The following is a 23,957-nucleotide window of genomic DNA, read 5'->3' on the forward strand; positions in this document are numbered from 1 at the left end:
TATTCGCGTTTATGCCAAGTAAAGGTATCGCGAATGCATGAAAAATAGATTCAAGATCCTTTTCAACAACTGTTGATAAAGAAAAAATAAAATACTGAAAAAAGTATTAAATATAAAATTTTTTAAACTTTATACCTGAAGAAAATTAAACGATAAAAAATTTATATGCACATGGAAATTATTTTCATATTTATTTGAGCTTTTCATACTCATGACATTTATGCCGCTTAATATTGCGCTCACATCTTGTTTGACAGCAGTAACCGCATTTTTATTTTACAAAACAAATTATTTCCCATTTTCTTTGAATAAAAGCCGAGTAACTGTAAAAAAAAAAAACCAAAATTATTTTTCTGCTCAACAGAAATCATTAGGAGTTTAGCTGCTAATTAAAAACTTGGGGAACTTGTTCTCAAAGTTCCTGCATATTAAATCTCTGCGTTGATAATTCAAAATAAAAGTAAAAGATAATTTAATAAATGGATTCGCGTAATCAAATTACAAAGTTACCGAAGAACTTTTGATATTTTTTGTTAAATATTTGAGATCTCAAGTTTCACCCTTTAACTTTTTTACGAGTTATAATTTATTCGACTTTTCAAATGGAGATGATGTTTTTTCACCTACTTTTTCAAATAAATAACTTTATGGAGTTATTTAACATGGAAACGATAACTGTTTAAAGGCATTACATATGTCAAATGCAAAAGTTATTACTGTAGAAAAAAAAAAACCTTTTTTGCTGACGCATTTTTTTATACACAATTTATACGGAATGATGAATTGGTATGAGAAGCTCGCTGTTACAAAGGGAATATAATAATAAACATGACTGATGCAGTTTGCGATCCATTTCTTGGGTAGTCATGAGAATAAATCAAAGTCCCACGTTCGCAGTTTAATGTTCGTATGTACGGAAACGCGATAACTTCCATAATAAGCATCAGATTTATTTCATACTTTTTTTACTCATTATTTTTAAATTAGTTTGTATAACAAAGTCTTGATTTATTTATTTATTTATTTATTTATTTATTTATTTATTTATTTATCAACTTATTTACAATAATAACTTTACAAAATACAAATTTATTAATAGTACACTGAAAAAAAGATATATTTGAGCCAACTAAGATTTATTTGAGCCAAAGATATCGTATATTTGGATATGGCCAAATAAATATTTAATTGTGAGAAAGATATAATATATTTGAGTAGTTTAATTGCGTGAAATAAGTGATTTATTTGTGGTAAAGAAATGATCCAATTGCTACAAATAAATAAGGGCTTCAAATATATGTATAGTATCGCCAAATTTTAGGTTATTTGTCACAAATTAAATATCTTTACCACAAATATATCAATTACTTACCACAAATAAATTATATATTTTCGTCAAATTATAAAATTATTTGAATCAACTGTCATATTTTGTTGTACCAAATATATTTATTTGTCATTAAGAAATATTCAAAAAAAAGCCACAAATAAATTGATTTATTTGGGACAAATATTTCTTTTTTTCAGTGTAAATGTAAATAAGCATAAATAATAATGACTCTAGGAAAATACCTTTCAGAGCCATTTAATAAAAGAAAGATGCATCATAACATATTCATTTCATATATAATTTAATAATTTTAACTATTTTTCTCTAATACCATTAAATGCCTATAGCATAATTTCTTAAAAATACTCAAACTATCAGCTGATGTTATATTTATAGGCAGCGAATTCCAAAATTTAATACCAGTTATTAGAAATGATTTCTGATAGTGATTACTATGACATGGTGGTACCCATATTTATTTTTAATTTCTGCTAAGAAAAGTTTTCGAAAAACGATTTTTTGTTAAATATCAATATTTTGAGTTGCAGTGAGGGCTCGAAAACGTCTAAACAAAAATTATTTTCAGTTTTGGGAGCAGAAATTGTGGGACTGGCCCGCGGACTTATCTATTGTTCAAATTTTTTTGAAAAACAATTTTCGTAGTCTAGTTTTCGGAATTTGAACATAAAATATAAATTTCTCGTTATTTGATCTCTTTAATTTGTCGATTAATTAAATTCTACATGATTAATATAAAAATTTTGAATTACGTCCATGAAAGTACGTTCATAAAATTTTAATATATTTTTTTTCATAACGTTAAAGTTTTTGTTTGGTTATTAATGCAAAAGTTTAAAACTTGATAAATAAATTATTAAAAAAAATAAAATTATAAAGTTTTCTTGTTTTAAATTTATCTGAATATTTAAAAAAACAAATAACATTAACAGTTTTTACATAAATTCTTAATTGACTAATGTATTTTAATATAAAATAGAGATTAAGTTTTTTTCCGACAAATGTTTTTGCTGATATTGACTAACTTTCTGCAAATTAAGCTTTTTAATACGGTGTGGAAGTGCAAAGGACTTAACGGGACGGTTTAAATTTGACTCGGGATAAAAAGTAAAAAGAAAATTTAATAAAGTGGTATTTGCTGAGCTTTAAATTCAATAAAGAAACTTGTGAATGATTGAGAAGGTTGTCGATTTAACGGCATAATTTTCAGTCACTTGTAATTACAGTGTCATGCGAGAGACTTTGGAAAAAAAATTAACTTTTTATCGGGAAATTTATTTGAGTACTTGTAGAGTCAATTATTAGGAAAAAAGTCGCGCGCGTTTAATTATATCGTATTGGCGCAATCAATTAATCAACCCGCGAAATCGCGGCGTTTTTCATTTTCCACTTTCTGAATTGTCATTTTTATAACACAGTATAAAAAAAAATGATAAATCAGCTAGGGCGTATAAGAAGTATCGGCATGTGCTATAAAACTTTAATAAACTTCGATACCGTTATATTTACTGAATTCGATCTAAATTTATCAGGAATCGTCACCCACGCCCCTAGTAAGACTTCTGAAGCCGCAAGTTATTCACTTTGACAAGAAACTTGCCAAAGGAATTCTCACTTTGCAATATCTTGAAAATAACCAACAAAATGAAAGCGTGAAAATACGAAGGGACGGAAAAAATTCCCAGTGGCTGAGTTTCTGTTGAATCGAGTAGCACTTAAATATAGAATCAGCCATCACATATAGGGGATCACGTTATAATCTCCAGTGGCTCGCTCGGAAAATGAATTTACTCTGAAGATCCGCCGGCGATGTCTAGTCGAATCGACATTAATGTCCACTTCTCGATTACGGAGCAAACTCGTATAAAAAATCTTGAATGACCGGCTCTGGACAGACGTCCGGTCAATTATGTCATAGAAATTGGCTGCTTTATCAATTATTTCAAAGTTTCATATCCAATTCCATTTTTCTCCATCAGTCTCAATGACGGACATTCCAAAGCCGGCAATTAAATCGGTTTTCGATATTCTGCAACCCAGAGTTTAAAAAAGAATCCATTATTCTTATTATTAAGGCTGCAAATTCTTCTTTCTACTCGGAAGTTAATCCGTTTTTCTAACTAAGCTTCAAATTCCGACAGCGGGAAACTCGATAGGGATGAAAATTAAAGTCAAACATGTTCGTTTCAATTACCGGCGTGCGATTATTGGAAATAGAGTTGAGTAATTGTGTAAAGCAAAATATTTATAGACATAATTTTGATTAGTGCAATAGAAGTCTATCAAGAAAAGTATCACAAGTTTCTATTTTATGTCGAGTAAAAAAATATCCGACATTTAAAACCGTTAAAACTTAAATTTCACTTCAACAAGACAGTGTTTGTTTTATCCGGCTTAATATTTTTTACTCTTTCTCATTTGAATATTTTTATTTCCTCCCTCGGCGGGACACTCGGCTGCTCTACATTTAAAATGCATGTGTGCAGTTGTAAGCAAGCATGTACTACATTTCACTAGACTATTTTCATTCTTATTATCTCCATTATGTTGCGCGCTTTGTTTTCGTTTTTCTTTTCTTTGTTTCACCCTCTACTCCCTGCGAGGGAGATGAGACTCGCGACAAATAGAATTGGAAAAACCTTTTAACCGGCGCTACATGTTAACTCTCGTCTAGGTTTGGGTCTCGTAAAATTAAACTGCCGGTGGATAGAAATTTTTTAAATTTTAAAGGCACATTCGGGTGTCCAATAAAAATATCACTAGTTGGATTTAAAAAGTAAACTCGGTCTAAAAATAAATGAAAGTTATTTTTCGTTATTACTTCCATCCGGTTCTCGAGTGTCTGACGACTTGGGAGCTGTCGATAATCCGCAGGAAATACATTTTTATTAATTGATTCTCGTGTACACATGAAACAAAGTACATTGTTGGAGTTTCTAAGTGCTTTCAGGTCTACCCTAACTCCATTTCTCCATTTTTTTTTTTTTTTTATTCATTTTTATTGCACTTGTTTTATATATTTTTTCGATACCTGAATTTAACAAGAGCACACGACGGATAGTTAGCGTCCGAGCATTAATTGCATTTTCTCGTTTATAATTGAACCAACGCAAGCACGATAGAGAACAAAATGACGGAAAAATAAAATAAAAAAAAAAAAATACGTTTCATTCCATTATATTTTCTTTCTTATAATTTTTTATGTTTACACTAATTTCTTCGACGCTTGCTATTATTATCTTTTGGTTTTTGTTCCTCCAACGGGAAAACAAAAAATTTATGATAACATTCTTCTAATAACACGTTTTCGGTCGATTGATTTTTTTTTGCCGGGAAACTTTTAAAAATAACTGATGAAAATACGTTTGAAAGTTTTCTTTTTTAGAGGAGAGGAATCCGGGTCTTGGATTTTAAACTTTTTTGGGTTTTAGAAAAAATAGTTGGTAAAAAAAGTGATAGATGTCGGGAATTAAGAAACGGATAATGGGCAGAGTAAGAAGAAATTTTTCTTGATAAAGACTTTTGAAATATCGAGGGGTGAATTGTTTTCAAGTTAAGATACATATCACGAAAAAATATAAAACCCAACGTAAATTGGATTTTTTTTTTTAAATAACTTTAATAATTCTGTTTAATGAAGAATCTTAATAAAAAAAATTACGTCCTTTGTGTTAAAATAAAATTATATTGTTTCGTGTAAAATAAGATTTTTTACGAAAATCATAAAAATATTCTATACGTTTTTTATAAGTATTAAAATGAAGCTCATTATAATTTATAAATTTTTATGATTACGATTATCTACTAGACAAAAAATTTTTTGAATAACTTGATTATGATAAAAGTAAGATTTCATCTATTTTGACATCAATTTGTTTTTTGTCGTAGAATTTTATAGCTGGGTTTGTAGGGTCAGCCATCTTTCCATCTTTTTTATCCCGAAATTATGACAGTAACAATTTTCGGGCGGGTTTTTACTCCGCTAATAAACTAATGATGAGAAACAAAGAGGTGATAAGAAAGTTTCGACCGAAACTGAATAATCTAGAGCGTAATTTTATTATCTCAAGATAAGATTACTCACCTCGGTTACTATCGAGTGTCTTTTTTGTCTGCCACCGCATTACATTTAACCCTCGTTATTCGCGCGATAAATCTCAGCGGAGATTTTATGCTGAGATTACGCGAAATCATTTGCAATCACACCTAAGTTATTTTTTTAAATTGAATAAAAAGCTCACCGCTCATTAATTTTCCCTATTCGCAACTTAATTCCCCTGACGTTTTTCACCCACTATCCGCTACCCGCTATTCCAATGGTATTTTGCTCCGCAGAAAGCCAAGTAGTTTCGTATGGGTTGTGAAAATGAAACAATGTTTATATTAGTAATAAATCACGAGAAACATTTCATTGAGAGTTCGCCAAACAATCGGTTAAATATGATTAATGAGTTTATGAGATGATACGTCATGTTTATGTGACATGTACGTACTCCCGAGGCGTAGTCTCGGTAATAGTGCACCTGCTTTTCTCAGAGGATTCAGCTGATGATGACATTTCTCAATCAGTTATAAACATCAAATCCATCTATAATCTACTTACGTTTAATTGCGAATCGATTCCCTCTGTTCATTATCAGACACTTTGAGTTCCGTTAATTAATTTTACTCCCATCTCGTTTGTTCCATAGCAAATTCATCTCCTAATCTTAATTTAGTTTTTTTTTTTTGCTTAAAAATTGCCGCTGAAAACTAGGGACGTCCTCAGTAGAAAATTTGTTGGAAAACAGAAGACTGGAAATTTTATTTTTCTCAAAAATTATGTATCTGAAGATTGGAACGTTTTTCGCACAACGAAAATAAAAAAAATTTATGTAATTTGACTGCTGAAAAGTTATTTAAGGGGTGATTGCCGTGATTGGGGATGACTGCAATTTTCAGCTGACATACTAGTACTTATGCGAAACAATTTATGAATCTAGATCCAGTAGTTTTTTTGCTTTTCATTTCGTTCGTTTATTTTGATTCCGCGAAAAACGTTGCGATCTTCAGGTACATCAAAAATTTTAATTCATCTGAGAAAAATCCTCGGAAAAAATGATTGAGCTCGAGGATTTATTTATTTTTTCTAATTACTAAGAAGAAAATAGATGACGTTTTTTTTTCAACACAGGCGTTTATTTCAAATTTTTGTCATAAAAGTCGCGAAAATCTGACGTCTGCCAGAAAAAATTCGACTGTTGCCTCTTCCGTAAAATTAAAAATATATTTCAGAGGTTTTTCATCGCAGACGTCAATATTCAAATTAAATATTTTTTATAATTTTCGTTTAATATTTTTATTTATTAACTCGTGTAATTGACAGTATAATTTTTTTTCATCCTCCCGCAAATGCATAAATAAGAAATGAAAAGAGAATAAAAATAACCAATAGTAGTTTCGTCGAAAACGAACGAGCAAAATGCAGAATCGATAGAAAAAAAAAAAAATTAATATTTAAAATTCTGCTAGTGACATTAGCTAATTTTAATTAATTAAAAGTGTCAATCAAAAAATAAAAATACTTAAACAATTTACTGGAAAATATAAAAAATAAAAATATATTTTTCACAGTAAATTAACACGATCGCCCTGACGTATTCATATTATAATTCTGCCTGATTATGATGTATGTCTATATTTGCTCTGATGTATGTTTCATCATATATTACATGTATATATATTCATAAATTGTCTATATATACAGAGGATATGAGTACGACTCGCGGTCAAATAGCTTCTTGGTTGTTGCCGCTGCTCGAATGGAAATGGCCCGAGGCGCCAACATTATTACCATCACAGATAAATCTCCCACAAATCTCGTGACAAATTACCTGATTAATCATTCCCATTAAGCAACAATATTAATTATTATTAATAATTAAAAAAATTTTTCGATCGTAAAGCACGAGTCGTGCAATAAATTTAAAATATATACAATTCTCTTTCATTAAAATTTGTTATGTTTTTTTTTTTTTCATTATATTAGTATTTTTTTATAATTATAAAAGAACTTATTCAAAATATCTCGATTAATAACAAAAAAAAATATATGTAAATAAAAAAAAAATTAAAAAAAATTGAATTGAAAAAATTCAGACTTACCAATTAGCAAAAAAAACAGCTGTACTAAGACGGTAATGCGCAAGCGCCCCTGGTGGAATAAATATACGTATAATGTATAGATATATCACCATCTATGTTAATTTTACATATATATAGTTATACAGAGTTTTTTTTATTTTATTAATTGTAATTAAACGACACTGAGTTACCTAGTCATTCGCAATAGAAGACCTACAAATTGTTCAAAAAATTAAAAAAAAAAAAATTTGATTCAATTACTGGATTTTTTCGCAAGTTCTCATGTATACGGGATCCGTACTTGACGGTCAGGAAATTTTTTTAAACTATTTTGATGTTTTTTTCATTTTTATTGAACTAAATAAATTTTTGAAAAGTATGGAACTAATCTCCATTAAATTATCTTTAAATTAGTGTGCAAAATATCTTGATTCCGTGAACTAACAAGGGTATAATAATTGAAATAGTCGCCGAAGTGAGGCGAAAAAAATTTTCGATCGTAAAGGACGAGTCGTGCAATATTTAAAATAAAAAGAAACAGATTTTATAAAAAATTTCCATAATTTATTTGCTCAGTTGACAAATTAAATATTTATAATTTATAATTTACATTTCAATTACGTATACGTTTTATATTTTTACATATTTCGTGTATTTTAAGCGTACACTCCCCAATTACTCCCACTAAAATATTTATTTTTACCAATATCGATATATTTATTTTGTTATGACATATTTATAGAACACACATTTTTTTTTAATTTATTGTTAAACAAGCAGTTTAATTAATTAACTTATTTATTTTTTATATCAACAAGTTTTATTTTACGCAAAATATTGTCAAGTGTTGATATAAATTCATAATACGCTAAATTATTTCCTCTTGCTCTCGACAACTCTTGACTCCTTTTCATTTCATCTGCACATGTTCCATATATATATATATATATATATGATTATCATTTATTTTTATACCAAGTTAGACTTTAGATAATTAATTATTCAAAGCAATTAAATCTTCAGAACTAAAATAAAATTCGTAAATTTATTTTTAAAAAATTTAAAAATAAAATAAACGCGCCATTGGTTTGTTTGCTATAAATATTTAATAAAAAAAAAAAAAGTAGTAGTAGTAGTAGTAAAAACGTATGCATAAAGTATTTCCTTTGACAGGATAAACACTAAAGGATTAAGGGTGTTAATATTTTATTTTTGTATTCCATTTAAAAGCGTCGCCGGTATATATTTTTATTTATATTTTTATTCATATTTATATTTTTAGTTTCCTCAGTTAAATGTCCGTAGTTTATTAATCGGCTTATCAGTAGCTCCTGCCGCAAAAACTTATTTTTTTTTTACTCTTTCTATAAAAAGTCCAATAACTCATTGAAAAATATCCAACACTCGAACAAAATTTATGTACAGTAATTTTTAAAATTATTTATGTACAAAATAAATTAAAAATTTGTGAATACATTAGCACCTTATAAATAAATAAGGACATAAATAAATAAATTATTTATGTGAACTCTGATAATTAAAATAAAATTGAGCGCCAGTTCGGCATATCCGCAATTCCCAAATTCTAAAATTATCTAGATAATTCTAAATAAAAATTTTATTTAACCAACAGTTTTATTGTTATTTTATAATAACAACAATACAAATATAACAGAATTTATGTACACCAACAGTAAAATATTAAAATTCGAAGACATTTAAATTCATTCAGACTTTTTTTTATATCAATTATTTATATAAAAAATTTTAAATAAAACACGACTAGTTTTATTTATTGAACATATTTTACAACTATATCAAATATATATCACACATCTAGTAATCTAACTCTAATTAACTAACGATTGTTCAGTGCTTTGAAACTCCACATCTGAAATTCTCCATTTTTTCTACTTTTTTTTTTTTTTTTATTTTAAACCCACAACCAAATGAGTTTAAAATGAAAAATGACCAAGTTCATAACAGATGCAGATGCAAATATGACTCGGATACGAAAAAGTCGATAAGTAAAATCAAGAAAGCAGGAAAGGGTCGACAGGAAACATATCGCCTACTTCCTGTCTTTAACGATCACGTGAGCTGTCAGTAACGAGTTCACGAGTCCGCAATAGTGTTGGGTAATTTTATGCGGACTAGGTCGATTCGAAAATAATAAAAAAATATAAGTAATTATCTATAGGGGCAACCGAGTTTGTCACACATGAGTAACGACGAGCTCAGGTCGCCGAGGCTGGGCCTACCTGACAGGTCGCCAGACGGGCTTACGATATTGGCAGAGCAACACTCGTTTGAAGGCCTGCCGAAACACTTTGTTGAAGATGGTGTAGAATATGGGATTGACCATCGAACTCGAGTACCCGAGCCAGGTCACGAGGTCGAATATCTTGCGGTCGATCTGCTTCTCGCAGTCGGGACAGATCGCGGGCACGAGGTTCAGGACGAAAAAAGGGGACCAGAGGATCACGAAAGTGAAGAAAACGACACCGAGGACTTTGGTGGCCTTCTGCTCGAGCCGGATCACTTGTCCCCGGCCGGAACTGTTTCGTGACATGACGCTGCTGTTGCGCGAATGGGGAGTTCTTACTCCCGGGTACTTGAGCAAACAGGGCGATGAAGAATTGGAGCTTCTGGAGAGCGATGTTGCCCCATTGTGCGCTCTCATGGTCACTGCGCGTCTTAGAGGTGTCGGGCACGATGAGGTCAGGACAGTCCTTGTGCTTCCTACAATTTAAAGAATGGGTTTAATGGCTAGAAAACAATAGGCTTTTTTTTTTACAGGAAATACTTGAGGGTATTTTAGTTTTTTTCAATGGATACTAATGATGTGTTGAGCGGAATTGTTACTTAAAGTTTTGAATAAAAGACTTCTATGCTTCTAAAAAGGTACTTGAAGTTCAATTTTTAAGAAACATTTCTAGCTTCTTTGAAAAAAAATTTCAATAAAATTGTTTATAAAAAAAAATCTATTGGAAAACTTTAAATGGAAACTTTTACGGAATTTATTAAATTACTTTTTAAAAAATCTAAGAAAAAATCCATAGCAAGATTAGATGACTTTTGAGAAACTTTAAAGAGAAGCATTTCTATGTAAATTTAAAAGGAGACAAATTTTCGGCAAAGTTACAAGCTATAAGATATTTATAAAGAACATCTTGGTAAATTAAACCATAAAAAGATTAATTAAAAAGCCCGCTAAAGAAAATTTTCGGTCGGTTGAAAAGAAGTTCCTGGGCAATTTAAAAAAAAAAGTTTTAATAACTTACCAACACTAGAGCCTCTTCTATTGCCTCTCCACGTGACAACAGAATTGGATCCTTCTAAAGTTTTATTGATGGTCTCGCCCCTCAGGTTTTTCCCCGATGGCCCGATATTGAGATTTTTGCCGGCGATAGGTTTGAGGCTGTCACTCGAGACGATAACGACCTCTCCGGAGCTCGCTGGCGGCTTCTTGGAAGACTCCCCGAAGTAAGGACACGTGCAGGGAGGCGGAAGAGCCGGGTCGGGGTCTGTCTTGAGGGCGTGATTGTGTTCCCTGAAGGACCTGGACGCGACCCTGCCTGGCAGATTGCTCTCGTGGAAGCTGAAGGCGCGTTTGCGCATCTTCGGCGAGCTCTCCAGACGCTGCAGATAAGCCTCGTTGTAGGTGGACGCTCTTCTGCGATGTCTCCATGGCTGGGGCGAGTCGTCCTGCGGCAAACTGACCCTTGATCCTGTTTCGCTGCTGCCCGCGCTCTCCCCGCCTCTGCAACACAATTAATACTAAATTTTAATGACTTTAAGTGGACGACAAGACTCAACTTGAGACCTTTATCACTGCACGATCTTCAGTGTCTAGAGGGCACTCCTGAGACTCGTTCAATTGTATAACCTACAGACTACACAGCAGCAAGTGAGACACAAAAGCTCCCGTCGAGCGAACCAAGATCGCGCTAGCAGACTTATTGGGTTGCCCTGAGTGCCAGAATATCCTCGACAAATTGAAAAAGCTTCAGCTGAACAAAACAAATAAAACACCCAAGAGGAAACCGAGTGCTCTGTAAATAAAAATCAAAAGCTAACCCTACATTTTACTCTCTTTTTTTAAGTTTTCTGAGAAAGATAAACTCGTACAAGTTGGGCTATCTGTGGATTCACTTTTTTAATACCGTTATTAATCCCTTTTTTAATTTCGTTGTTACTTTATCAAAAAATAGCCGACCCATTTGTCCCTGTCTCAAAATTTTCATTTATTAAATTCAAATAGGTTATAGCTAGTCCCTAAAAGGAAAATATCTATAAAAAATAATGTCTTCTATACTCATAAAATATTATCTCCGATACATCAAAGGATATTTGATCCATAAGCGAGCTCACGATTGCGGTAAATTCACTGGGATGTAAACTGCAGCCAAGTCTGATGTCGATGTACACTAAAACGAAGACTTTTTACTGCACCAAATGTATATACATATAGGGGAGGGTGGGGCAGAGCGGCCCCCCTAAGCCAATTATTATTTTTTGTGGCTTTCAACCATAAGATCACTTTACTTTTGTCCTATTTCGAACGAATTTATGGACATTTTGCCAAAATTCTGAAAAATTTTTTTTTTTTTTTTGTGGGGCAGAGCGGCCCCCCTTCAAAAAGTGATAAAAAAATTTTTTTTTTCGTTTTTTTTTTTTTTTAAATTGTTTTCATCATTAAAAATGTATTTCTTTCTCTTGACAACTATTTTTGGTTTTATATTACTCGAAAAAAATTTTTTAAGGTGTAAAAAATCGTTCACTCTCGATTACCTTAATTACTAATTGTTATTTAATAAAAAAAAAAAATCAATTCTATAATTTTACTTTATTTCAAAAATTTATCAACTAAAAAAAAAAATTTAATTTTTATAAATTTTTAGTGAGCAAATTTGCCTCTTACATAGAGAAACGGCCGAAAAATATGAAAAAATAATTTTTTCGGAAGTTTCGGCTGGTCCATTTAGCCCCAGGTGTTATGCGTAGGGCTAGAAATGTGGAATTATAATCATTTTTTTTTAATTTGACGATAAAAATATGAAAAAATCACTTTTTCAACATATGGGCTTGTCCATTTTGCCCCAAATGTCATGCGTAGGGGTAAAAATGCGCAAACATATCGGATTTATAGTAATTAGTCGAAAAAAAAGAAAATTTTTTTTTTGTCAAAATTTCAGGGGGGCCGCTCTGCCCCACCCTCCCCTATATTTGTTGGTGTACATAGAGTTAACAACTAGAAACCTTTTTATATTTGTAAGTTGCCTTTGCATTTAAGCCCTTAAACACGATAGGGTGGATCGTTATATCATCACCCATCCGGTCCCTTGTGATGGTGCTCGAGAACTCAAAGTACAAGATAGTAGTGAGTCGTGAGACTTGAACTTTCTCTTGTATGCTTGAGCCTTTCTCACTTTAGTACTCTAAAATCTTTGTATATATGTATATATGTATATATATATATAGACGGATGTCTATCCTCCTGTGATAAAGGTGGTAGTGAGTAGTAGGTGTAAGGGTGAACAACGTACGTACAGTTGCCGTAACATCATAACGGCGATCCATTTTCCAGGTCGCTCGGAGACCTGCCCCGCCGTGAGCAGACACATTGCGCGATATTAATGATCGTCGGCGGAGTACCGCCGGAAGGAACCTGGCATTCACAGTTCTCGTTAATGGAACGTTCATCTTACGCCCGGAAATAAAAATCATGTCTTCGGGAGGTTTTTTCCTCTTTTGTTCTTTCTTATCACCCCCGATCCGGTATTCATTTTTTTTTAGATTATCAATAATTTCGTAAACTTTTTAATGGCCCGCAACTTTTTAACGAGTTACCCTTGAATATTTTTGTTTGATATTATAAACAAACTTTATCATATCACAGATTATCGTTTTATTAAATTAATTTTTTTTTATTGCAAAGTGAAATTAGTTTTCTAATATAATAAAAATATTATAAAGTTTATACACAGTCGCGTGTATTTTTTTTCAACTGAGGTCAAGTCGGGAATTAAGAAAAATTTTGATAAATATGCCGAAGTCAGGCTCCATTTCTTCTCACCTTTCAATTTCAGGAATTGATTACTTTTAATAAATTTAAAAAATGCTCGATCAGCTCGAATCAAATATGCCTTTGAAAAATAGAATTTACTGCAAAATTAAATTTCGAAAAATTGGAAAACAATAAAATCCTTCGAATATTTACCAAAAAATTTATCAGCTGATACACAGAAAAAAAAAATTCTTGACTGAAGGTAAATATTCTTGATTCAAGAAAATTTTTTTGGAGACCTAAATTTTCTTAGATAAAGTAGAAATCTTTTCCGACCAAGACGAATTTTTTTTAACCAAGACAAATTCTCTTGGCTCAAGAAAATCTTGACTTGGTTCCCGAAAACGTTTGTCTTAAAAAATATTTTCTTGACTCAAGATAACTTTTTTTTCTGTGTAGCACAAAAAAAAATAAATTCTTGAAGAAAAAAAGTCTGGTGTATAAATGAAAAATTAAAGATCCTCGAGCTATTTGGATGCTTTTAAAGACTCTTCGGGTTCGCGGAGAGCTTAAGGGCGCATTAAAGATTACACAAGTGTGTCTAGTCCTCAGAAGCCAGAGGAGACCCAAAGAGACTAACATGCAGTTCACTTGCAAGAACACACACTATTTAAAGTTTAAATTCAAAGGGTCACTTATGACGGAGAAGTGCAGCGGTCACGATTAAGTAAACGACTTTGAACATCCAAACTACTCCTTTAACAAGCCAGGCTCTCTGAGCTAAGAGCTACTGCACGCTCTGTCTGACGCATTTGCATAATGGACCACTTGCACTTACGGCAGTTGCCATTTTTCATCAGTCCTTGCCTCTCAATCTTCATTTTTACATCCGCCATCGGATATATCTATACCTACATACTTTTTATTTTTTTTTTATCTTTATTACTAAGTACATATTTGTAATAAAACGTCACCCCCACTCCCTTTGTACTCCTTATACAAATGCATAAAGTTTATTGCTGTTTCGAAAATTACGACCTACTAAACAAGTAACACAAATACCCAGAATTCGCGTGCAACTCGAGCAAGTCCTCGTGATTGCAGATCGCGATAAAAAAAACATTAAATTTAAATGGTTAAAATTATTTAAATAATCGTACACGTGTTTTATTTTCTAACGCATGTCAGAATTAATAAAAAAATTAAATGAAAATTTTAAATTAGTTTTTTTAAAATTTTACTTTACTGTTTTTTTTTTCTTAAAAAAAAAATAAAGGGATACTTTAGTAGTTTGTTGCTTAAGATTTTTTTCTTATCAAACTTAATACTATTGAGGAGGAGTTTTAGATATTGAATGTGTTCTAGTTTCTTTCAAACGATATAATCTTTTTCAGAAGTTTAATCTATTTTTTTTGTATACAGATTTTTTTTTTTAGTTATTTTATTTGAAACTTTATCTAGTTCTCTTATTTTCAACGTGCTTATTTCAGCTCTACCGGCATTAAAGTGTCATATTCAGATGAAAAAAAGCTCAATATTTGTATAAATGTCACTTTATTAAAATAAAAAAAAAAGTAAATCTTGTGAATTTATCATGGAGCTGAGACAGACAGTTTTTTTAATCTATAAACACTTTGATTTTGCAGTAAACATCGACTGTCAGTCGACAGAGTTTTAGAGTTTGGATTAAATTCCGGTGCAAAGTCTCGAGTCTGTAGTATATGTATATGTATATATATGTATGTAAGGAAATTCTAAAATTGCGGTAAATAAAAGACAAGACAACAGCAGAAGGCGCAACATCGATCTCTGGTTGATGAAATAGTCAACTTGTAATTTTCTAGTCGGTGAATTTCACTTCACCGGGTTCTTCTATTTATCTTACTCTGGATCACCGAGAAAAAAAGTTATAAAAATAGTTACCCGGAGGAATAATTTATTTTACTTTGGACAGTTTTGTAATTTAAATTTCCCGCCCTAGAAATATATAAATAAAATTCCGTGTGATCAATATTTATAAAAGTACTGAATACTTTTACAATTATTAATGATTTCATTTATTTATTTAGAGTCCAGTTACTTTTTCATTTAAAAAGTTTTCGCCTCAAGTCGCAACTCAGTGGAGTGAAATTTGACCGGAGAGAAAAAATTTATTAAACCGCGAAACTAAACTCAATATCAGCGGAGTCTAATTTTACTTGATAAATTTTTTACCCCTGTATTAAAAATAAATAAATAAATCATACCCATTGCGAGAGCGATTAGATTCAAGACTCAGTTGCTGTTGTTGATGTGAAGTTGATTTTGGCGTAACAATGGGCGTCTGATCAGCGGTAAAATTACCCATTCCCTCAAGACCCTTTGACAACTTGAGCATTTCGGCGCCAAAAGCTTGCAATGCCAATACCGCGGACGGTGGCGGTTTACTCTCAGGCATCCAAAGCTCTTGGGTATCCAAAGTAGTCGGCTCCGTGTCTGTAGACGCTGCCGATGTGTGCTGTGGTGTACCACTACTTCCGGCACTTCCTTTACTTACAAGCAAACGTCGCCAAGTGCCGTGTCTGTCGAAACCTGCAATTCATTTCCCATTAATTAGTCAGCCTTCGAAGACTCGATTTTATCGTAATTAAAATTTTAAAAAAAGCGCGAAATTGAATTTTATGAAGGCGGGTACGGTGATGTAGGTTTCTTAAAATTTTTATTTTTTTTTGGCGATATGAGGAGCGGCGATGACGGCGGCGTCAGAAAATAAAATGCAAGTTCATGTGCACGCGAGATAACGAATTGGGGCGTAACTGCCGGTTTATCCCTCGACCTCTTTTTTTCTGACCAGTCGATGTTGGCAAATCCGACTGTTATTTTTACTGACTTTTAGCCTCCGCCTTACTCTTAGTCTGAGTCTTACTCCACAACTGCAGTTGAATTGTAGCAGAAAGTGACGTGCTTTTAAAATTTAACCCAGTCATGCTTTTAACTTTTTGAGTTGAACTTTACAAACAGCAAATTACTCGATACTAATCTTTATTTTTATTTTTATCTTAAAACATTCACGCTAGCTTACCATTTATTTTAAATATTTTAATGGGAAAAAAGAAGACAAGTATTTTATTTTATTATGTCATTTATATTTTATTTTTTTCGAGTTGCCCGACGATTTCACAGATATTAGATACCTTCAGTGTTGTAAATAAAAGTAATGAGAGTTTTTTTAATGATGTTCGTCCATTTAAAATATTATATGAAAGCTTTTGTAATTATAATTATTTTTAAAAAAACTGAGGAGGCTTGAAAAGATTCACTACATTTAATTTATGAGAATACACACTTTTAATTATTATATAAATTTTGAAGTCTCTTGATATTTATTTTTTATATTTAATAGTTTACTTTTTATAAAAAAATATTTCATTTTTTAATAAATATTTGATTGCTTATGAATGAAATTCATTGATTTTAATTACTGGCTTACAAATAACAGAAAATTTTATTTTTTATAAGAAAATTAAATTAATCAATTAAAAATTTCTAATTAAAATTTTTTATCAAACATTTAAAATTAAAATTTCTTATCAAAAATTCAAAATCAAAATTTGGAGTTTAAATTTTCTATCAAAACTTCAAAATCAAAATTTTTAATTCAAATTTCTTATCAAAAATTCAAAATCCAAATTTCTTATTAAAATTTTTTATCAAACATTTAAAATCAAAATTTCTTATCAAAAATTCAAAATCCAAATTTTTAATTCAAATTTCTTATCAAGAATTTAAAAGCGAAATTTCTAATTAAAATTTTGAATTCAAATTTCTTATCAAAAATTCAAAATCCAAATTTCTTATTAAAATTTTTTATCGAAAATTCAAAATCCAAATTTCTTATTAAAATTCTTTATCAAACATTCAAAATCAAAATTTTTAATTCAAATTTCTTATCAAAAATTCAAAATCCAAATTTCTTATTAAAATTTTTTATCAAACATTTAAAATCAAAATTTCTAATTTAAATTTCTTATCAAAAATTAAAAATCCAAATTTCTAATTCAAATTTTTTATCAAAACCAAATGTTATAATCAGTAATGGTAAAACAAAAAATCAACTTGAATTCTTTTAACTGAAGTTACTTGACCTATTGTGTAATATAACATAACACGTAAGTGTTTGTGACCTCAGTAAATTAGTGAGTAGTAAGTGACTGAGGAGTGAAAGCTCGAGCCAGTAGTAACAGCACATATATGTCCAGACTAAATCCTCTTACTGATTCCCCTTCACCAGTCATTAAATATTATTTATGCTTCTACAAATACGACAAATAAAATCGATCTTTTTTTTTAATTATTCAGTCCACTCAGCAACGCGATAAATGAAACTATTTTTGATAAAATCAATATTTCCAGCCCTCATTCTAGCGAGAAATTTTAGTTAATCACCAAAAAGCAAGAAAAGTATCTCAACTGGGTGAGTGGCTCTCATTCGCTTATAATTTAACCAGTTCCGCTCTCATAAAATGACGAGATTAAAGTTTTCATTAGTAGTCTCTCAGATAGTAAATACTTGGCCGCAAATTTAAACTAAAACTTTGGCTCAGTGGTCACGTGGATTTAACATCTCTGATGCGCATCAAAGTTACCTTATTTCCCTTTCCTTTATTTAAATTCCGTATACCCTACATCTAAATTTAATCAACATTCATACAAATATATACACCAGTTCCAAGTTAGTTCAAACAAATATAAAAATAATTAATATTTCTTTCTCTTTTTACAAATCAAATTTTAGCGCCAAAGTTTTTTCGTCTCTACCGTTGATCAAATCAAGGGCCAATAAGTTTGCAATTCTGATGTTATTCGAAAAACATTTTTTTGAAATTCTTCCATTATCGGTAACTCTCGAAGTAATTTTTAAGGCTGCCTCGAAAACCTCGAGATCTGTTCAAAATTCGGTTTTTGAAAATCGCGCCAAAAACAAAATTTCCTTTTTGTTTAAATTTTAAAATTTTTTAGCGGAAAGTTAAAAAAAAACATAATTAATATTTCTTTCTCTTTTTACAAATCAAATTTTAGCGCCAAAGTTTTTTCGTTCTACCGTTGAACAAATCAAGGGTCAATAAGTTTGAAATTCTGATGTTATTCATAAAACCTTTTTTTGAAATTATTTCATCATCGGTAACTCTCGAACTAATTATTTAGGCAGCTTGGAAAACCTCGAGATCAGTTCAAAATTCGGTTTTTGAAAATCGCGCCAAAAAAAAATTTTCCTTTTTGTTTAAATTTTAAAATTTTTTAGCGGAAAGTTAAAAAAAAAAACATAATTAATATTTCTTTCTCTTGTTACAAATCAAATTTTAGCGCCAAAGTTTTTTCGTCTCTACCGTTGAAAAAATCAAGGGTCAATAAATTTGAAATTCTGATGTTATTCATAAAACATTTTTTTGAAATTATTTCATCATCGGTAACCCTCGAACTAATTATTTAGGCTGCTTGGAAAACCGCGAGATCTGTTCAAAATTCGGTTTTTGAAAATCGCGCCAAAAAAAAAATTTTCCTTTTTATTTAAATTTTAAATTTTTTTAGCGGGAAGTTTAAAAACAAACAAACACATTAACTAAATTATGAAACATGGTAGCTGTTAATCGGATTAAAACGTAACGTCTGGCAGGAACAGCCTCTCAGAATTACACCCAGACGAATCCGACATCGCGACATCGCCGGTGACGAGTTTGTGTTGATAAACTTCGTCACCAGTGGGAATAATGTCTGACGTAGTTTCAGTCGAGCCCGAAATGCGTACGTCAACGAAATGTAAATAGCCGGCCCTTATTTGCCGTTCAATAAAACTGTTTCCAATTCATGAGAGTGGGTTGCGTGGGAAATAACAACACTTTTATTAGATCTGTCTCGATCCAGCTTCGGAACTAATGGACGCTACTGTAGACCGAGTCTTCAAAGACATCTCGAGACTGTCTAGTCCACAATTTAACTTTAACTCATTTGGTATCAACTCAGCTCGTGCATGCAAACATGTCTACTCATATAATGATAATGATAATAATAATAACTCACCTGGTGTCCCACCAATATTCTGACGTTGCTCAGCCAAGAGTCGAACCGTCAGAGCGTACGTGAGCAGCATAACGCCTAACGGGATGTAAAAGCAGATTATGCTGCCGATCAACTTGTAAAGCGGGTCGGGGATTTGGCAGGCGCCGTCGACTAATACTGACGCATCATCCTTTAATAACACAAAACAACCCTATTTACAGTATTTTGTAACCTTGTTTTATTTATTCATTAATAATTTATCAATAAATTCATTTTTCGATGATTTATTCCCGTATTTCTGTAGAAAGTCAACTAATTCGGGAGATTTTCAATTTTTTTTTATTTTTGTTTGTACGGACATGCGATAACTCTTGAAATATTGAATGGGTTTTTTTATGACAGCTTTCAAAATGAATTACGAGTGAAATCTGATTGAAAGTTTTTGTAAAAATAATTATTTTAAAAATAAGAAAATTTTGAAAAAATGTTTTTTCTGTGGTAATTTAGGGGTCATTTGTTGCCGGTATTGAATAAAACGAAATGATATTTTTTTTCAGGACACCGGAGCAGTGCCCGAGTGTCGTTTCATTGCTGGCAGAAAGCTACAACCCACATGTGAGGTATGGGGCGGCGATGGCATTGGGAATAGCGTGTGCGGGTACGGGTCTCAAAGAAGCTATTGCGTTGCTGGATCCTATGACCAACGACCCAGTAAACTTTGTACGTCAGGGAGCCCTGATAGCATCCGCTATGATTCTCATTCAGCAAACCGAAGCAACTTGTCCTCGTGTCAAAGATTTCCGTGCGCTTTATGCCAAAGTCGTTGTCGATAAACACGAAGACGTTATGGCTAAATTCGGTGCCATTCTAGCTCAAGGAATCATTGATGCAGGTAATTACTTCCGGTTTAAACTTATATCCATCAAACTTTTAATTGGAGAACTTGAATAATTCCGTAAATATTTTTTATTCACCAATTCATCTGCGACTTTTCATCAAAAACAAGCATTACCAATAGTCACTAGAAAGGAAATTTAGTTCTCCACAACTTTTGTCTCTTATAAAAATTCCCGAAATTCGTTATTTTCAAAAATATTTCCATTTTAAGTCTTAGAAAAATATGAAAAATTGAGAAATTTTTTTTTTCTTTTATTCAAACGCTCATAACTTTTCGACTATCGATCCTACGGATTTTTTTAATGAAACAAAAATTGTAGGAAATTAAATTTCCTTTCTAATGACCACCCACAATGTCAGTTTTTCTTGAAAACTCACTAACATATCGCCAGTCAAAGTCAGTAGTACGATTTGCTGTTGGTTAATTTTGATGACTTTGATTAATTATTGTTATTTAATTAATTTATTTAAGGTGGACGTAACGTAACAGTGTCCCTACAATCGCGTACCGGACACACAAACATGCTGGCAGTAGTCGGGACTCTAGTATTTACCCAATACTGGTACTGGTTCCCTCTGACTCACGCATTAGCGCTCGCATTTACGCCGACTTGTGTGATAGGTTTGAATGCGCAACTAAAAATGCCAAAGCTTGAAATGCGTTCAAATGCAAGGCCTAGTATTTATGCTTACCCGGCTCCACTTGAGGAAAAGAAACGCGAGGAACGCGAAAAAGTTCAAACCGCGGTGCTGAGTATCGCCGCGAGAGCAAGACGTCGCGAGTCTGAGCGACGCGCTCGTCTCTCCCACGAAATGATGGAAGTCGTGAGTATTTTAGTCGATCTGAATTAAAAAATTTTAAAGCTCTGATTGATTGAACTGTCAAGAGAGCTTCGAATATGCAAATTTTATTTTATTTGTTTTTTTTTCTAACCAAAACAGGATCCCCCAGTGGTTGAGGGAAAAGAAGCTGAGTCTAAAGACACGCCCTCTACATCCGCGTCTTCGTCCTCATCGGCAGTTAAAGACGACAAGAAAAAAGATAAAGAGGACAAAGACAAGAAAGAAAAGGAGGACAAAGACAAAGATACTAAGGATAACAAAAAAGCTAAAGATGAAGAGAAAAAAGAACCCGAGCCGTCTTTTGAAATTCTGCAAAACCCAGCCCGCGTTTTGCGTCAGCAGCTAAAGGTCATACAGCTGGTGGAAGGCAGTCAGTATGTTCCTGTCAAGGATGTTCAAATCGGGGGAATTATTATGCTGAAACACATCAAGCCGGAAACTGAGGAGGAATTGGTTGAACCAGTTGCCGGTGAGTCCTTTCAATTATTTTTAAATTTTATGATTCAGTCCAAGCAAATGTTGCTCGAAATGTTTTACTTGATACCCGAGCCATGAAAATTAATTTTCAAGCCTATTTTCCGGTTTTCCGGTTATTTTTATCCATATTCGTACGTGCGGAAACACGATAATTTAAAAACAACACGACTAATTTCTTGTAAATCAGCTTCGGAAGCCATTTTTCAGTAACACCCATCAGGAATTATCATAAAAATTTTAATTATTCCCTAAGTATTCAATGAAAAACTCAATTCCTGTCATTTGCTTTCGGAATGATCCTAGAGCAGGATCCAATCGGAAAAATTTCTTCCCCAAGTTATTTATTTCCACCGAAAGCCAAAAATTTTTAAAATTATTTATTTTAAATGAACAATATTTATTTACAATACAGCATTTGGTCCAAAACCGGATGAAGAAAAAGAAGCTGACCCACCAGAGCCATTCGAATACACCGAGGACTAAAAAAACCAGTAGGTGATTCCGCGCCAGGACTCCGATATTCGCATAAAAATATATAACCAATTACTTATTATTAATATGATTTAAATTGTAATAGTACTTTTTTTAAATGTATTCCAATGGAATAAAATACATTTATTCGAATGCACTTCCTGTTATCCTGAATTATTTCCTCCTGCTTCGGTCGATCAGTCCAGCGGAAGGGATGACTCATTAATAAATAAAATGAGTGGTTATTTTGATTTATTATTTAGACCGCAATGTCGGTAATTAATTGAACGAGCGGCATAAACTTATACCGGGAAATGAAAGCTTATTTGAACGATATATCGCGTATCTATTATCTGTTATCTGTTAAATTAATTAGTGAGGTGGAGGATAACAATGATAGTATTTAATTATTAAATTGAATTTTAATTTGAAATTTGAATTTACTAATTAATATGAGTGCAGTAAAGTGTTGATGTGCTCGTTAAATTACCTGTGAGTACATGAGACTCAGCGGGAGACTCATGGCGATGCTCAGAAGCCAGACGAAGACTATTTTTAAGACCACGCGTTTACGTGTTTTGTTGCGCCCGAATTTCATCGGATAGCGGAGACTCAGGTAACGATCCACGCTTATTGTGCACAAGTGCATGATACTTGCTGTGCAAAACAGTACGTCCAGACATATCCACGCCAGGCAGTAAATTGGAGGCAATGGAAAGTATCCTGCAACAAAATTTATTTTTATTTTTTATTTTTTGAGTAGTGGGAGAATTCGTTATTTATATCGACAGGTACAGTTGGGTGAGCCAAAAAAACCAACCTATCGAATTGACGTCTTAAAAATGAACTATATATTGAGAAAAAAATTCTCCCATTGGGCAAAATTTTTAGGTCAATTTTAAAAGGTGTCGGTAGCCATTTTAAATAACATGCAAAAAAATTTTTTTTGATCAAAAATATTATAACTTTTGAACCATGTGAGACAAAAATTCGGCTCTAGAATATTCTTGTAGGGCACTAAATTTCTGAAAAGAAAGTCCTGGGAGTCGAATTTGTAAACTTGATATTTCGTATACTCACAGGCTATCAAAGTCTAGAGTAAACAGAATCATACAAATTTAAGGCTTTATTTGGATTTTCCAAATACTTTTCTTTTATTGTGATCGATAGCAAAATATTATTTGTAACAACGTGGATATTGTTGGTGATTTCATTGCACTACATGTAGAACAAATTTTCTCGTAGTATTGACATTTTTAATAATAAAGCCTCAAATTTGTATGATTCTGTTTACTCTAGACATAAATTCGATAGGTTGGTTTTTTTTGCTCACCCTAAGGTACAGTAATTATTTATAATTTGCTATGGCTCACTATTTTAATTCTCAAGATTTTTTGTAGATTTCAAAACTTCGGACATGAAATTGTCGAAATTTCAAAAAAGTTTTTTTTTGGTCGGTCATTTTATTTTTCCAGGTCTCGAAAAATGTTCAGAAGCTTTCTCTCGATAGAATTTCATCAATTTTGGTTTTTTGTTCCTTTTTCGAAAGTTTTCAAATATCGAACACCGAAAATTTTACAAATTTCAAAAACTTTTTGTTTTTTGTCCGCCATTTTATTTTTCTGGGTCTCAAAAACTAATGAAAAATTTTCTTTAGACCGTAAACTCAATCAATTTTATTTTTTATTCATTTTTCTGAAGATTTTCCGATGCTAGATACCGAAAATAGAAGAAATTTCAATAGCTTTTTTT

The 23,957-nt window shown here is 31.9% G+C and overlaps 2 protein-coding genes across 2 annotated transcripts in view; one reads left to right on the forward strand and one right to left on the reverse strand.

The window, feature by feature from the left end:
- Positions 1-22,362, forward strand: part of LOC130672476 (26S proteasome non-ATPase regulatory subunit 1) — a 30,139-nt gene extending 7,777 nt beyond the window's left edge. The window contains exons 7-10 of the mRNA XM_057477086.1: positions 20,075-20,409; positions 20,887-21,239; positions 21,357-21,726; positions 22,147-22,362. Coding sequence (XP_057333069.1) covers positions 20,075-20,409; positions 20,887-21,239; positions 21,357-21,726; positions 22,147-22,217 — 1,129 coding nt within the window. The 3' untranslated portion in view covers positions 22,218-22,362. The remainder of the gene's footprint in view (positions 1-20,074; positions 20,410-20,886; positions 21,240-21,356; positions 21,727-22,146) is intronic.
- LOC130672477 (alpha-2B adrenergic receptor) overlaps positions 8,047-23,957 on the reverse strand; it is a 59,623-nt gene continuing 43,712 nt past the window's right edge. The window contains exons 3-7 of the mRNA XM_057477087.1: positions 22,696-22,928; positions 19,539-19,707; positions 15,728-16,052; positions 10,756-11,234; positions 8,047-10,213 (exon numbers count right to left, since the gene is read on the reverse strand). Coding sequence (XP_057333070.1) covers positions 9,729-10,213; positions 10,756-11,234; positions 15,728-16,052; positions 19,539-19,707; positions 22,696-22,928 — 1,691 coding nt within the window. The 3' untranslated portion in view covers positions 8,047-9,728. The remainder of the gene's footprint in view (positions 10,214-10,755; positions 11,235-15,727; positions 16,053-19,538; positions 19,708-22,695; positions 22,929-23,957) is intronic.

This window comes from Microplitis mediator, chromosome 7 (assembly GCF_029852145.1).
Source record: "Microplitis mediator isolate UGA2020A chromosome 7, iyMicMedi2.1, whole genome shotgun sequence".
In the NCBI taxonomy this organism is placed as follows: Eukaryota; Metazoa; Arthropoda; class Insecta; order Hymenoptera; family Braconidae; genus Microplitis; species Microplitis mediator.